Below are 12,559 nucleotides of genomic sequence, written 5' to 3' on the forward strand. Positions count from 1 at the left end.
GCCCATCCGTAAGGCATTGTTTGAAGGAATGTCTCGTCCATTTCATGAGCTTCTATACGAATTAGGCCACTCCAAATAAATTTCTGTTTCCCGTCCACCGCCCGCATCTAGTTACTGTCAGCTCTAAATATTCCATTATTCCGTATTCTTCCATTATTTCCGGTTATTCTAGCATACTGACAGGCTCAGTAAAAGCCATCTTGAAACAGTGACAGCTCACGTGTCAGCAGTACAATCAAGTCGGCACGTTTGTGCTATTTTCGCAACTTGAAAAGGAAGGTACAAGCTTAAGCATGCTTTTATGCAGCTTTTCTTGGTTGTGTCAGGCAAATAATGGCTTGAAAAACTGCCAATCTTATAATGAAGTAATGGAAATGGACCGCCCACCCGCATGCAAATATGCTTGAGTCCAGGATGGGAAACAGAGAATTTATTTGGAGTGGCCTTAGCTATGCGATCATCACAACACGTGGAGTGTATGGAGTTAGAGAAGCAGATTTGCTCAGAAATTAACTTTGACGAGAACACGGAAATCACGTCAGGTGAGATCGAGGGTGAGATAATTCTGAAAACAGCCTGGTGTTACATTTTATAGGCATAGATTAGGCCACTACAATGAGATAACTTGTTTCTCATCAACTGCCCGCACCAAAATTTTCATTTGCTCATGCGCACTCATTAATATTGGATGAGATTGCAGCATGGCTTTTTTGAGTGCTGTGCATGGTATATTCATTTATTTATTTTATTATTAATTAGCAAAGCCCACCAGGGGCAACACGCTAATGTGCATTACAAATCACAAATTATTTAGCTTATCTACAATGTTCTTAAAAGTGTCAAGGTGTCAATGTTATCAATTTTCAGGTTATTCCAATCAATAATTGTTCTTGGCAGAAAAGAATACTTGTATAAATCAATTCTGGATTGTAGCTGTGCAAATTTGAGGGGATTATTGGCATGAGTATATGATACAGGGGTTGGCTGAGGTAAACAATGATTTGGTAGCACCAGCAAGTTTCTCACAATCTTGAATTATAAGATAAGTCTATAGCATTCCTTCTCCTACTTTTTAAACTTGGCCATTGAAGGTAATTAAGCATATCTGTAATACTGTGTTGTTGACTGGATCTGTGCCATGGTTTATTAAGGACAAATCTAGCAGCTCGGTGTTGGATCATTTCTAATTTGCTAACTGTTGTTTGGTGATAAGGATAGTGGGTTTATCACGTAGAAAAGCACTATTTCCGTGGAAGACTGCAATCCCATTGCAATACAGACACCGTTTATGAATTTTTAAAATATATTTTTTACTTCTGTGTTGATTAGAGTGCTTTCTGGAGCATCAACAACCACCAAGGTATCAACAGTGAGTGCTACAGTGTACATTAGACTATACACTAGCATTGGTACCGTGACCTGCATGCCCTATGTGCAGGGCCATCATATCTAAGAATCATAGTAGCTTTAGTGTTGCTACTTCTGCCACAATCCTGCACAGCCCCTCCCCCTAATAAGACTGACCAGTCTACATGTGCTAAAACTGCTGCTGTTTGCTGTTGCTGCTGCTGCTACTACTGCTGCTGTACTGGGGTATGGTACATGACCCCAAGACTGGTCGAACTCTCGTAAAGGACTTGAAAGCTTTGTTACTGAAGTTGAAGTTTGGAGTTTTACCTTCAGTGTGCACCAGTGCTTGGTGTGCACCAGTGCTTGGCGTGCTCCCTGCCAACAGCTAACCTAAAATAAAGGATTATACTGGTTTTGTACAAATATATACATGCTGGAATTTATAGCTATGGCTTGTGCAATAATGAGATAACCCGGCCGCCCGCGTTACTCGCAATTGATTTTTTCTTCTCATGAATTCAGTACTAAGTTTTGATGTTGTTATAAACAAAACAAACTATCTTGGACTATTAGTGACTGCTCCCAGTACATCATTGTATGGTACAGAGAAGTCTTACAATTTTCTCCACAAGACAGCACAAGGGTTTTGTGCAGCATGGCACATGTACATCTCTAAAATATTGTCCCCACAAGATCATCTGGATTGTATAAACACTTACTGGGATAGTGGTAGATATCAGATGGTGTGGAGGTTTTACTCTGGAATTACTGTACTGAATTGCAAGGAATTGTTAAGTTGCATACTACCACATATGTTAGTTAAGTCTCATCATACTGAGAGGAGAATGTGTGACTTGTTAAAATATGTTTATGAAGCTCAAATAGTGAAGTGTGTCACGTTGTGGGGTATTACTTGTGTGGTAATATTGACACCAGCACTTCTGGACCAATAATACATGCTATTAATTATTTCCTCACACAATACAATGGTCAAGTCCAAGAAATAACCATTGGTGAATTTGATTTTGATATTCAGAGATTACATGAATCAATGGAAAACTCAACACAACTATCACTGCATAATAACACCACCCTTATCCTTCAAGTTTTTAATGTTCGAGTCTACAAATCAACTTTTAATTAAGATGTTGGAATTGCATTCTATTAATGAACTTCACCTTAACTGTCTATCGCAAGGTGCACATCAATTGGGTATTCAATTTTTGACACAGATATTCACTAGTAGTAATACCCTGCATGCTTTAGACATCAGTAGAACTACAATCAATCCTGAGTGAGCAACTTATTTGCAGATCTGAGAAATGTTCAACTTCATTGCCTTAGAATGAAACATAGGTCCTAATGGAGCAGATAAGATATGTATAATGTTGTATCACAACAACTCTATTACTTCTCTTGATCTAACCAAAAACAGCATTGGAGATGATGGAGTAGAGAGATTAGTGCTTCATTTGAGTGTTTGCAACAAACTCCAACATCTTAACCTGAGTGATAACAACATATCTGCAGTTGGTGCTGGTCACCTGAGAAGACTGATGGCAACTGATCATCCAACACTCGCCAGTGTTGAGTTGTCAGATAATCCTCTGGGAGATGAAGGAGTTCACATGATCTTATCATCACTGGCAGTCACAATGGAACACATTGGATTGAGGGAAGTAAACACAACATTATCTTCTAATCATATTATTGCTGCCACACTGGTCAAGGTTAAATCTATTAGTTTTGATCTATTTGATAGCTGCATGTGAAGATATCTGTGACAAATTGGCCAACACCACTACAGTGTTGAAGAAACTTGAAATAGGTGATGTGAGTGCTTCAATCAATTGTAACTGCTGCAGTGCTATCAGATGTAACAACAGCATTGAAAAGTTGAAACTCGATAACGTTACTGATAAGTGTGTAACAAATATTGCCAAGTTAATAGAGCAAAATCAGAAATTAACAGAAATGACATTAAGGATTGAGAGGTACAGACAGTCACCATCTGCACAAGCCACATTAGTAATAGCTAATTCCTTAACCGTCAACAAGTCTGTCAAAATGCTGAAATATGGTGATGAGTCAGTGAAGCAGCCAACTGTGTTAAAGTTTTTAGAACATTTGAAACAGGCTTATACAATAGAAGAAATAACTTTTGGAGTATCACTGGAGAATGATGATGATGATGAGTTCTTACAAAATATTGAGATGACTGTCCAACAAATTAACCACACGAGGTGTGTGTCCAATCTACTGAAAGTGAAAATTGTTACCTATCATGAACTTTAAGCTACACCTCTCCCTCACTGAAAATAGCTATACTGTATATGTGACCGGATTTCATATAACCCAAGGCTTCCACACACACAAAATCAAACTTACGATTTTACCAGAAATGGATTGCTGGTCTAATACACTATCATATTTCACACTGTACTTCCTTCAGCACTGGCAAGTCTGGTTTCTGTAGCAGCTTTCTTCCGACCCTGTCAAAGCCACGAGTGTGAGATTGGCACCATTAAATGGCCATGGCTTTGTGATAATGGTGTGTAGTGAGCTGGGACTTCACAGAGAGCTTGCCAATAGTGTTCTCAGTCAATTTGGAGTAATTTGAGGGCCATGGAGAGCCCAAACTTGGCCTCTGGATTCCAATCGTCTTCTTACTTCATTTTGCACCCGTATATTAAGACCACTGTCCACCCCCACCCTCCCACCCTATTACTACCCCCACTCTCCCACCCTATTACTACCCCCACCCTCCCACCCTATTACTACCACCTGTGATATTATTACCCGCTCGAAAAAAGCTGCTCAAAACAGGGCAAATTTTGGGTATCAGAAATGTATACACCCACTGAGTGATAGCTAGTGAACAGATGAACAATTGGTGCAAATTTTGTTTGCACAGCTGTAGGCACTGGGAAGTTATTACACAATGATTCCTTAAAATCGCCATATCTCCTAACAAAGCTTTGTGCGTGGAAGCCTTGTTTTGTCAAATTCAGTCACATATATTATATGCTTAAGAATGATATGCTCAACACACAGTGTATATATATGTATATATATGCTGACCATATATTTGAATTGGTAAAGCTTTGCCTGCTTGCTTGTTATGCATGTGCTTGGGATGTAAAGAGGGGGTTTGCAAATACTCCATTAATTTTAATTTAACAGCACAAAAGTGAATGTGTGTGTGTATATCAATAACTTACATTTTGTAGGAAAGGATCTACAGAGGGGACATGCATGGACCCTCTTGAAAAGTAATCAAGATATTGTAATAGAGCAGTCAAATATGAGCTTTCATATAAAGATTTCCAGATTTATAGAAGGAACTTCGATTGTTGGAAAAAATTGATGTAAAATGTCTCCATTTCCATTGACATTTGTAACCGGATCTGCGAAAAGAGGTCTTATAGCCTTTCCAAGTGTGATAAATCATAACTTAATTATAATGATATAAATGAAAACATTACATCTTCAGTTCGATTGTTTGCTGATGACTATGTTATTTACAAGACTGTTACAACACCACAAGATTCAAAGCAGTTACAGGAAGACCTACATAAAATATGTGAATGGACTCGCAAATGACAAATGAAAATAAACATTGATAAATGTGCTGGGCTGAGGTGTACTCATTCCCTGAACCCCATATGTATACAGAATGGTTATTTTCATATGTATACCTTATCAGGTCATAATCTCAATATAAAGAAGTCCCATACATATCTAGGTGTAGTGATCGATAATACTATGTCATGATCATCACATATACAAACAGTAGGTACCAGAGCAATCAAAGTGCTAAATTTTATTAAACGAAGCCTGAATAACTGCCCATCTGATACTAAAAGAACAGCATATTTAACATTAGTTTGACCAATTATGGAATATGCCACCCAGTTTGGGATCCATATTATAACACTGACATTTATAAGTTTAAAAAGGTGCAAAGAAGAACTGCTCGATGGATTTTATCAGATTACTCCAGAAATAGTGTTATGTCATTATTGTCCTCTCTTAGTATACCTACATTACAACAATGCCGTCAGTCATCAAGATTAACACTATTCTATAAAATAATTAATAATACACTACCAATCTCCATCCCCTCACATTATCAAATAACTCAATTTTGTACCAGGCAACATCATCCATTGACCCAATCATTTTATTCTGCCACAAACAACCCTCAACACCTATAAATATAGTTTTTATCCTAGAACTGTTAAAGACTGGAATGAGTTGCCAATTAATATAGTAGAATCAAGAAACTTGGATGTCATTGAATTTATTTACTTACTTAACCTTAATAGTTATCAAACTGTATTTGATTGTAGCTACCATTTGGGATTTTCACCCCCTGGGCAAACCAGCTGAGCTGACTGCCCAGTACCTAATCTTAAATCTTTGTTTACTGCAGGAGTGTAATAATTTTTTTGCTCCAGCTAAAGTAGTTTGCTAAAAAGGTCTAAAAGGCCAACTCCATGGTTTACTGATTTTGTAGGGGACAAGATTAAAGAGAAGAACCGTGCCAAACTTGTAGCCGAGCGCACTGTCAATGCTGCCGATTGGGCTGTATGTAGAACCCTAGAACCCTGAACAATAATTAAATTGAAGGTGATTATTCGTAAGGCCAAGATGAATTTTCTACAGTCTGCTTTCTTGCAAAGTAAACAGGATTGTAGGAAAGCTGCATATTTGCAGACATCTGTGAATGGTATTATTGGTCATGATAAATGTTACAAGGAGGCTGGAATTAATGTTTCTCTGGATGCAATCAATAATTACTTAAATAGTGTTGCTGTAACTGATGATCATGATGATTCTGAATCCTTTGTTTTCCCCTCAGGTGAATGGGACAATGAATTTATTTTTACTGAGGTGGATGTTTCTACTGCTGTTGCTCATCTCTGTGCACTTGACATAAAGAAATCAACAGGTCCAGATGGGTATTTTTGAAGGAGATAGCTAATGAAATATCAGAGCCTTTAACAGCTTTGTTTAATTATTCCTTACAACACGGTGTGATTCCATCTGCTTGGAAGCAGTCCAATATTACCCCTGTACATAAGGGAGGAGTCAAAGATGATCCATCTAATTATAGAAAAATAGCTGTAGTCCCCATTCTTGCCAAAATTTTGGAGAAGATAGTTGCAACACAATTGTCTACTTATCTTGACAATTACTCCATCCTCATCAAGGAGCTTACAGATGTGGGAAGTCAACTGAAGATATACTGAGACTGGCTGTTGATTATATCATAGGCTGTTTGGATAAGTCACATGTAGTGAGCTCTATTTTCCTTGATCTATGCAATTAGATCATCAAATTCTTTTACAAAGGATCCATAACTTGGGTGTTAGTCATGGTGTTTTAAGGCGGTTTCAGAATTATTTACACAGCTGTTTACATCGAGTTTAAAAGGTGAAACATATTCTGGTTGGCAAGTAATGAAGGCTGGTATACCCAAGGGGACTGCTCTGGGGCCTCTCTTATTTTTGATATATATGAATGATCTTCCATCTCGGATCACTAATGGTCTGCTGCTTCAGTATGCAGATGATACCACTCTTATTTGTAGTGGTTTTACAGTTGATAAGGTTGCTGCCACATTAAATACTCAATTATCTGATATTCAATGCTGGGTTACAGCTAGTAAAACGAAACTAAATCTGAAGAAGTCTACAGTTATGTGGTTCTGGCCTCTAAAAGACACCAATACCCCTCTATTGTTGTGGGAGATTCTCTTCTTCATGTTGTTGATGAACAGAAGTACTTGAGACTGGTCTTTGATAATCACCTCACTTGAACTTCTCATGTCTCACAGGTGTGTAAGAAAATGGCATACTATCTCCATTTATTGAATCATCATAAACATGTAATTAATGCTGCTGTTATGAAAATGCTAATAAACTGTTTGGTGCTGTTGCACCTCCACTATACTTTAACAGTGTGGGACCATCATTAAATGTACAACTGCAGTCTCGCGATCATTTGCAATGTACGCTCAATAGAGCAATTTGCAATGTATGCTCAATAGAGCAATCCATCTTGCTCTTTCTCTCCGTAAACATGACCACATATCTGAGAAAACCGGTCTTGTTGCCCATGTCAGCAGATTCGATTTTTCACCCAGGACACACAGCCACATGAATAAACTATGTAATTCCACATTTAAAATCAGCTAGACTTGAGTGGTCTGGTTTTGCTGGCTACTTTTCCTGAGCCCAGTGGTGATCCGTATGTGTGGTGTGGGGCCTTAATGGAGCTCTGGTCAGCCTGGGAATGACTGTATGTGGCTGTACAGCTCTGTGGTGTTGAATAACTGCCTCAGCTGTGAATTTCCTTTCATTTTAGCCAGTTTTGATACCTCAATGGCTCAAAACTTGGCCTAATTCATCCTTGGCCTAATTAATCCCTTGGCCTAATTCATCCCTTGGCCTTATTCATCCTTTGGCCTAATTCATCCCTTGGCCTTCCTTTTCAATTTTTGAACACCATCTTGCCAGCCTTCCAGGGCCCCCACCTCCCACCCAATTTGCAGCTCGCCTGATACAGTCAGCCTTCGTTTAAAAACTATCTAAAATGGCAGGAAACTTAGTTGTTGGCTACTTGCACAGTGGATGCTCTGGAAGGTAAGGAATTGGTGTAAAATGTGTGAAAATTTGGTACACATAGCTTCAACTGTTGGCGAGCTACAACACACTAAATACTTAAAACTGGCAATTCTCGATACTTTTAAATAGGCGATAAGCCCGGTTTTGTCAGACTGGGTCACATATAATCATTTTAAGCATCAATTGGATGTAACTGTCCTTGCAGGAACTTATTCAGTTTCACATGGTGATGGCACAGGGTTTTTTTTTCCACTTTATTTTCATATTTATTGACTAACTGATTGTGTGTATAAATTATGTTGTCTTTGTATGTTAAATGTATGTATTTTCATGGTTGTATGTACATGTATTTGTGTTCTGTTATGTGTTTGTAAGTGTATGTATGTATGTTTCCTTGGCCAGGGAAGAACAGCTATGCCAACTGGTTTGAGTTTAAATTACAAATCAAATATTCACTGTTCATGTTCTATGTTTGCTCAGTACCATCAGCACGACTGTATCCCACTTGATCCACCAATTGTATTTGGATGCCAACACGTATATATATGATACCAGAAGACCTGATAGTTTTGTAAGTGTTCCACTTTGTCATCTTTCATTTACTCAATGATTTTCTCATTATAAATCTATTCAGTGGTGGAACTCTGTGTCCTTGGAAGCAAGGGAAGCATCATATAGTGACTTTGTCTCCTATATTAGATCATATTTTTAATTTATTGTAGTATATGTTGTTGTAGCTGTTCTCTATTGTAAGTGTAGCTATGTTTAATTGTATATTGTTTTTTGTATATTGTGGATTTTAAACATGTATGTATTTTTATATATATATATATATATATAGGCTATTGCCGACTGTTTGGAGTTTAAATCACAAATCAATAAACTCCTCTAACAGAACATCCATCATTAAATCTCATAAGGCTAAATTTGTCCTGTAAGGGTATGCCCTAGATAATTCATGCTCCTCATGCTGAGTGTGCATCTCACACTGCAGTACTAGTTGTATCAACCAGTTGACACATTTTCTAGCCCCCTCTATAGATGCCCCTAGCTTCGCACTCCCCTTTCGAAATCCTAGATCTGCCCCTGTATTGGTATAGGCATCACAATACAAGTGTATGCAGTGTGAGTTATACATGCATGCACGTGAGTGTGTGTATATGTATATATGTTTGTGTGTATGTGTATATGTTTGTGTTTGTGTGTGAGTGTGTGTATGTGCGTGCGCGTGCATGCATGTGTGTGTAACAATCTTTGTTACAACTTTAGCTACACTTTAGTTAATCCAAAATTGTCAGAATTTTTTTCTGTGTGTCTGCAGTATCTATATGTAGGTGGGTGATAGTTTACTTTTACTACCTGTGAGTATATGCATCCTTCAAAGAGTGTAAGAAATGATTGAGCAAATTAACATTTTTTGCATACTAATTGTGGCTGGAAGGAAATAATGGTATGCTGTGTGTTATAATAATCCCTTCCACTATTGCACAATTTCTGGGGGGACTATACAGTACACATGCACTAAATCATGCTAGGCCGTACATGAAAATAATGTTTTTTCTTGGTTCCTGTATATAATCTTAGTGCACACAATAGTGCACAAGCAAGTGAACACATCATGCAGTGTACAAATTATTACACTATATATGCTTAGAGACTTAATAGTCTGTTAAGTAGTCAGTGAACAAAGTGATCAAAATGTATGTGCATCATTTAAACTAAAATCAAGTGCATCGAATTTCCATAACCAGGATCAGCTTGCTCTGTTTCCTCTTATTTCTAGGAATATATCACACTCAACACAAGGCCTTTTGTGAAGGAATGTAAGTAATGGTTCAGTTTTCTTTCAGAAGATATGTAATTTCACTTAGGTTCCCTAGGCTAGTGGTGCATGAAGTTCCTCGTACAGGCTCTGCCTTCTGTGCAAACCCTCTAGTGCCCACCTGGCCAAATTTTGTATATAGTTGGCTTAGAAGAATCAGCATTACAGTACTGTTGACTCTATCATTGTGGTGATGACACCGAGCTTGATTATGTCACAATTTTAACATACAGAGTCCATGTTAAGATATATCTTTTCTTCTGTCAGCAGAAATGCGGAATCACAGCATTATATTGTCTATATTCATCAAACTAAGTTCAGAACACTAAGAAGAATGAGAGGCCTATCTGAAAGCGGGTCACATGGCCAGAGTTGGGGTAGTTACTTCAGAAAGGTAACTAGTTGCTAGTTACTTTTTTCTCATGTAACTTAGTTACAGTTATAGTTACTCTTTAAAAGGTAACTAAGTATCTAGTTACTTTCATAAATAAGTTATGGTTGTTTGTTAACTTTGTAACATGATTATTTTCCCCAGAGCAAGGGAAGAAGAGAACTATATATGTACACTTTCTGAAAATAATGATTCTGTTTCCATTTCAGCTCAGTTTCAACTGTTATGTCTGCATACTCAAGCTGAATCATGAAGCACAGTACACAGAAAGTATCTATTTAATGTGACTGTAGCCCAAAAATTGAAGTGCTCTTGCTTTTAAAACATAATTACCTCGAGTTATATTGTAACTAGTAACTAGTTACCCCCCCCAACTCTGCACATGGCATTGAAACTCAGCTGAATGTGGAAAATTGTAGACAGATCACAGATGCATGATGATTTGATCCATTGATAACCAGATAACTTGCAAGTGCCTAACCCCTTGGGATATGGACCGGGTAGTTGTGTAGCATTGAAACAGTACCAATTAATGTATTGTGCATGCATTATCTTTATTTCAATCAATGAGTGCTACAATATATCCCAACCTTTTTAATCATGGAACCCATGTGAGATACCAACTATAGTTGTAATATGTACGTATCTCCACAATAGCTAGTACATGGACTGTTCCTTTAGACCAACTGGCCATGTACATAATTTAGCAACCCATGCAAAGGTCCTACTACAGGCCTGAGAGTTACTAAATCATAAACCTTAGTGGTCTGAAGTCTAGGCTACTTAGATCCTATGTAGTAGTTGTACACTGACAGCTGCTTGTAAGAAAGAGATGTAGTATTAATCAGAAAAAACAACCAACCATAGACTAGTTATATTAAATTATCAGGTGTTGATGCAGCACTATGTATACAAGTGTTAGAGCTTAAAATAAACATGAAAGGCTTTTAAGAAAACATAAAAGCATTTAAGAAAACATGAAGAGAGTCTCAGTAAATATTAAAAGAGTCTAAGTAACCACGAAGGAGTATAATTTACCACAAAGGGTCTAATGTATTCACATTATTGAGGTTTCATTGTACATGCATTAGTATGTGTGTGTAATGGCTTCACCAGCAGCTGAGAAAGGGACATTATCAAGACACAAAGTCCAAGATCATTAATGTTGATTTTGTAACTATGCAACTCCTAAATCATGCACAATTCAAAAGAAATCAAATCCAGTATTAGCAGAGTAAATTATGCATGCAATTGCTCCATTTTCATTTGTGACATGACCATAGACTTCAGGTTTTGGCATGGTAAGATAGTATATCCTTTTGTACAACCCTGCAGCTGTCATTTTAACCTTTAAGTACTGTCTGATTGATTGATACTTTATTACATTATGAGTACACCTTAGCCATGTTTGTTTGACCTACTGGACATAACTACTGTAATGAGGTGGTCTTATTTTAGAGGCGGTCTTAGTATACAGGTGGTCTTATTACAGAGGTGGTCTTTGTTAAGAGGGACCTGTTAATATGAAGTTTTAGTTTTTTGGTTTCAGTTTTTCAGTTTCAGTTTTTCAATTTTCAGTTTCAGTTTTCAATTTCCACTGTATCCAATGTCCCGCTGAGAAATGCAATTTTTGTGCAGTGTGGAGCTAAATATTGAACACCTGACCTAACAGTGTAATCACTGCTTGTGAGCCCTTACATAAGCAACCCTGTGAGCCCTTACATAAGCAACCCTGTGATGTACCATAATGCAAACAAATATGCATAACATTGGATCCCAAGTAATACTGACATTATACTGTCATTACAGAAAAGCATCAGTAAATAAATGCAGCTGTGTGATGCTACTTAAGCAAACAACATTTTTTTGTAAGTAACATCATACAGCTGCATTATCGATGTATATATATAATTATTCAAAGTAATCAGCAAGTAAATCCCTGCATGAAATCTACATACATAGAAGAAGCTTTTCTTGATAAATTTTCTACAAGTTGTGTTACAAATTATTGTAAGAACAAATTAATTATGCACTTTTGAAGTTAGCTAAATAGTACAAGAGTTGTCTGGCTTAGCCAGACAATTTAAATATTCTACAGACCGGCAGTTGTATGTTGTTACATAATGACACATACATGCTGTATCACTTCTCCCTCTATGGCATGGCTATTGAATTTGAGATAGTTGCTACCAAAATAGTTTCGAAAGAAAGCAATTTTTTTGCACAAAAAATATAATTTACAATATATGAACGTGCATGGTCAAGAAATCTTACATATACATTGTATAGCTTGCTCTTCAGAGATAATATAGTGTTTCAGCTAAACCTCTAGGTCTCTTAGTGAATTTAAAGACCTCAATAGCT

The 12,559-nt window shown here is 37.3% G+C and overlaps 1 protein-coding gene across 1 annotated transcript; it reads left to right on the forward strand.

The window, feature by feature from the left end:
• The first annotated feature begins 451 nt into the window (after nt 1-451).
• Nucleotides 452-3,645, forward strand: LOC136267503 (NLR family CARD domain-containing protein 3-like). The gene is made up of 3 exons (XM_066062671.1): nt 452-542; nt 2,707-3,093; nt 3,158-3,645. Exons 1-3 carry the CDS (start codon nt 452-454, stop codon nt 3,643-3,645), a joined length of 966 nt encoding a protein of 321 aa, XP_065918743.1.
• The last annotated feature ends 8,914 nt before the right edge of the window (nt 3,646-12,559 follow it).

Source organism: Dysidea avara, chromosome 9 (genome assembly GCF_963678975.1).
Source record: "Dysidea avara chromosome 9, odDysAvar1.4, whole genome shotgun sequence".
NCBI classification, from domain to species: Eukaryota; Metazoa; Porifera; class Demospongiae; order Dictyoceratida; family Dysideidae; genus Dysidea; species Dysidea avara.

What these genes read in the sequence shown, in the direction of transcription:
- LOC136267503 (XM_066062671.1), top strand. Translation starts at nt 452, where the DNA reads ATGCGATCATCACAACACGTGGAGTGTATGGAGTTAGAGAAGCAGATT. An exon ending in GAACACGGAAATCACGTCAG is followed by an intron (nt 543 to 2,706) that starts GTGAGATCGAGG and finishes AATGAAACATAG; the next exon opens with GTCCTAATGGAGCAGATAAG. An exon ending in GGTCAAGGTTAAATCTATTA is followed by an intron (nt 3,094 to 3,157) that starts GTTTTGATCTAT and finishes ACACCACTACAG; the next exon opens with TGTTGAAGAAACTTGAAATA.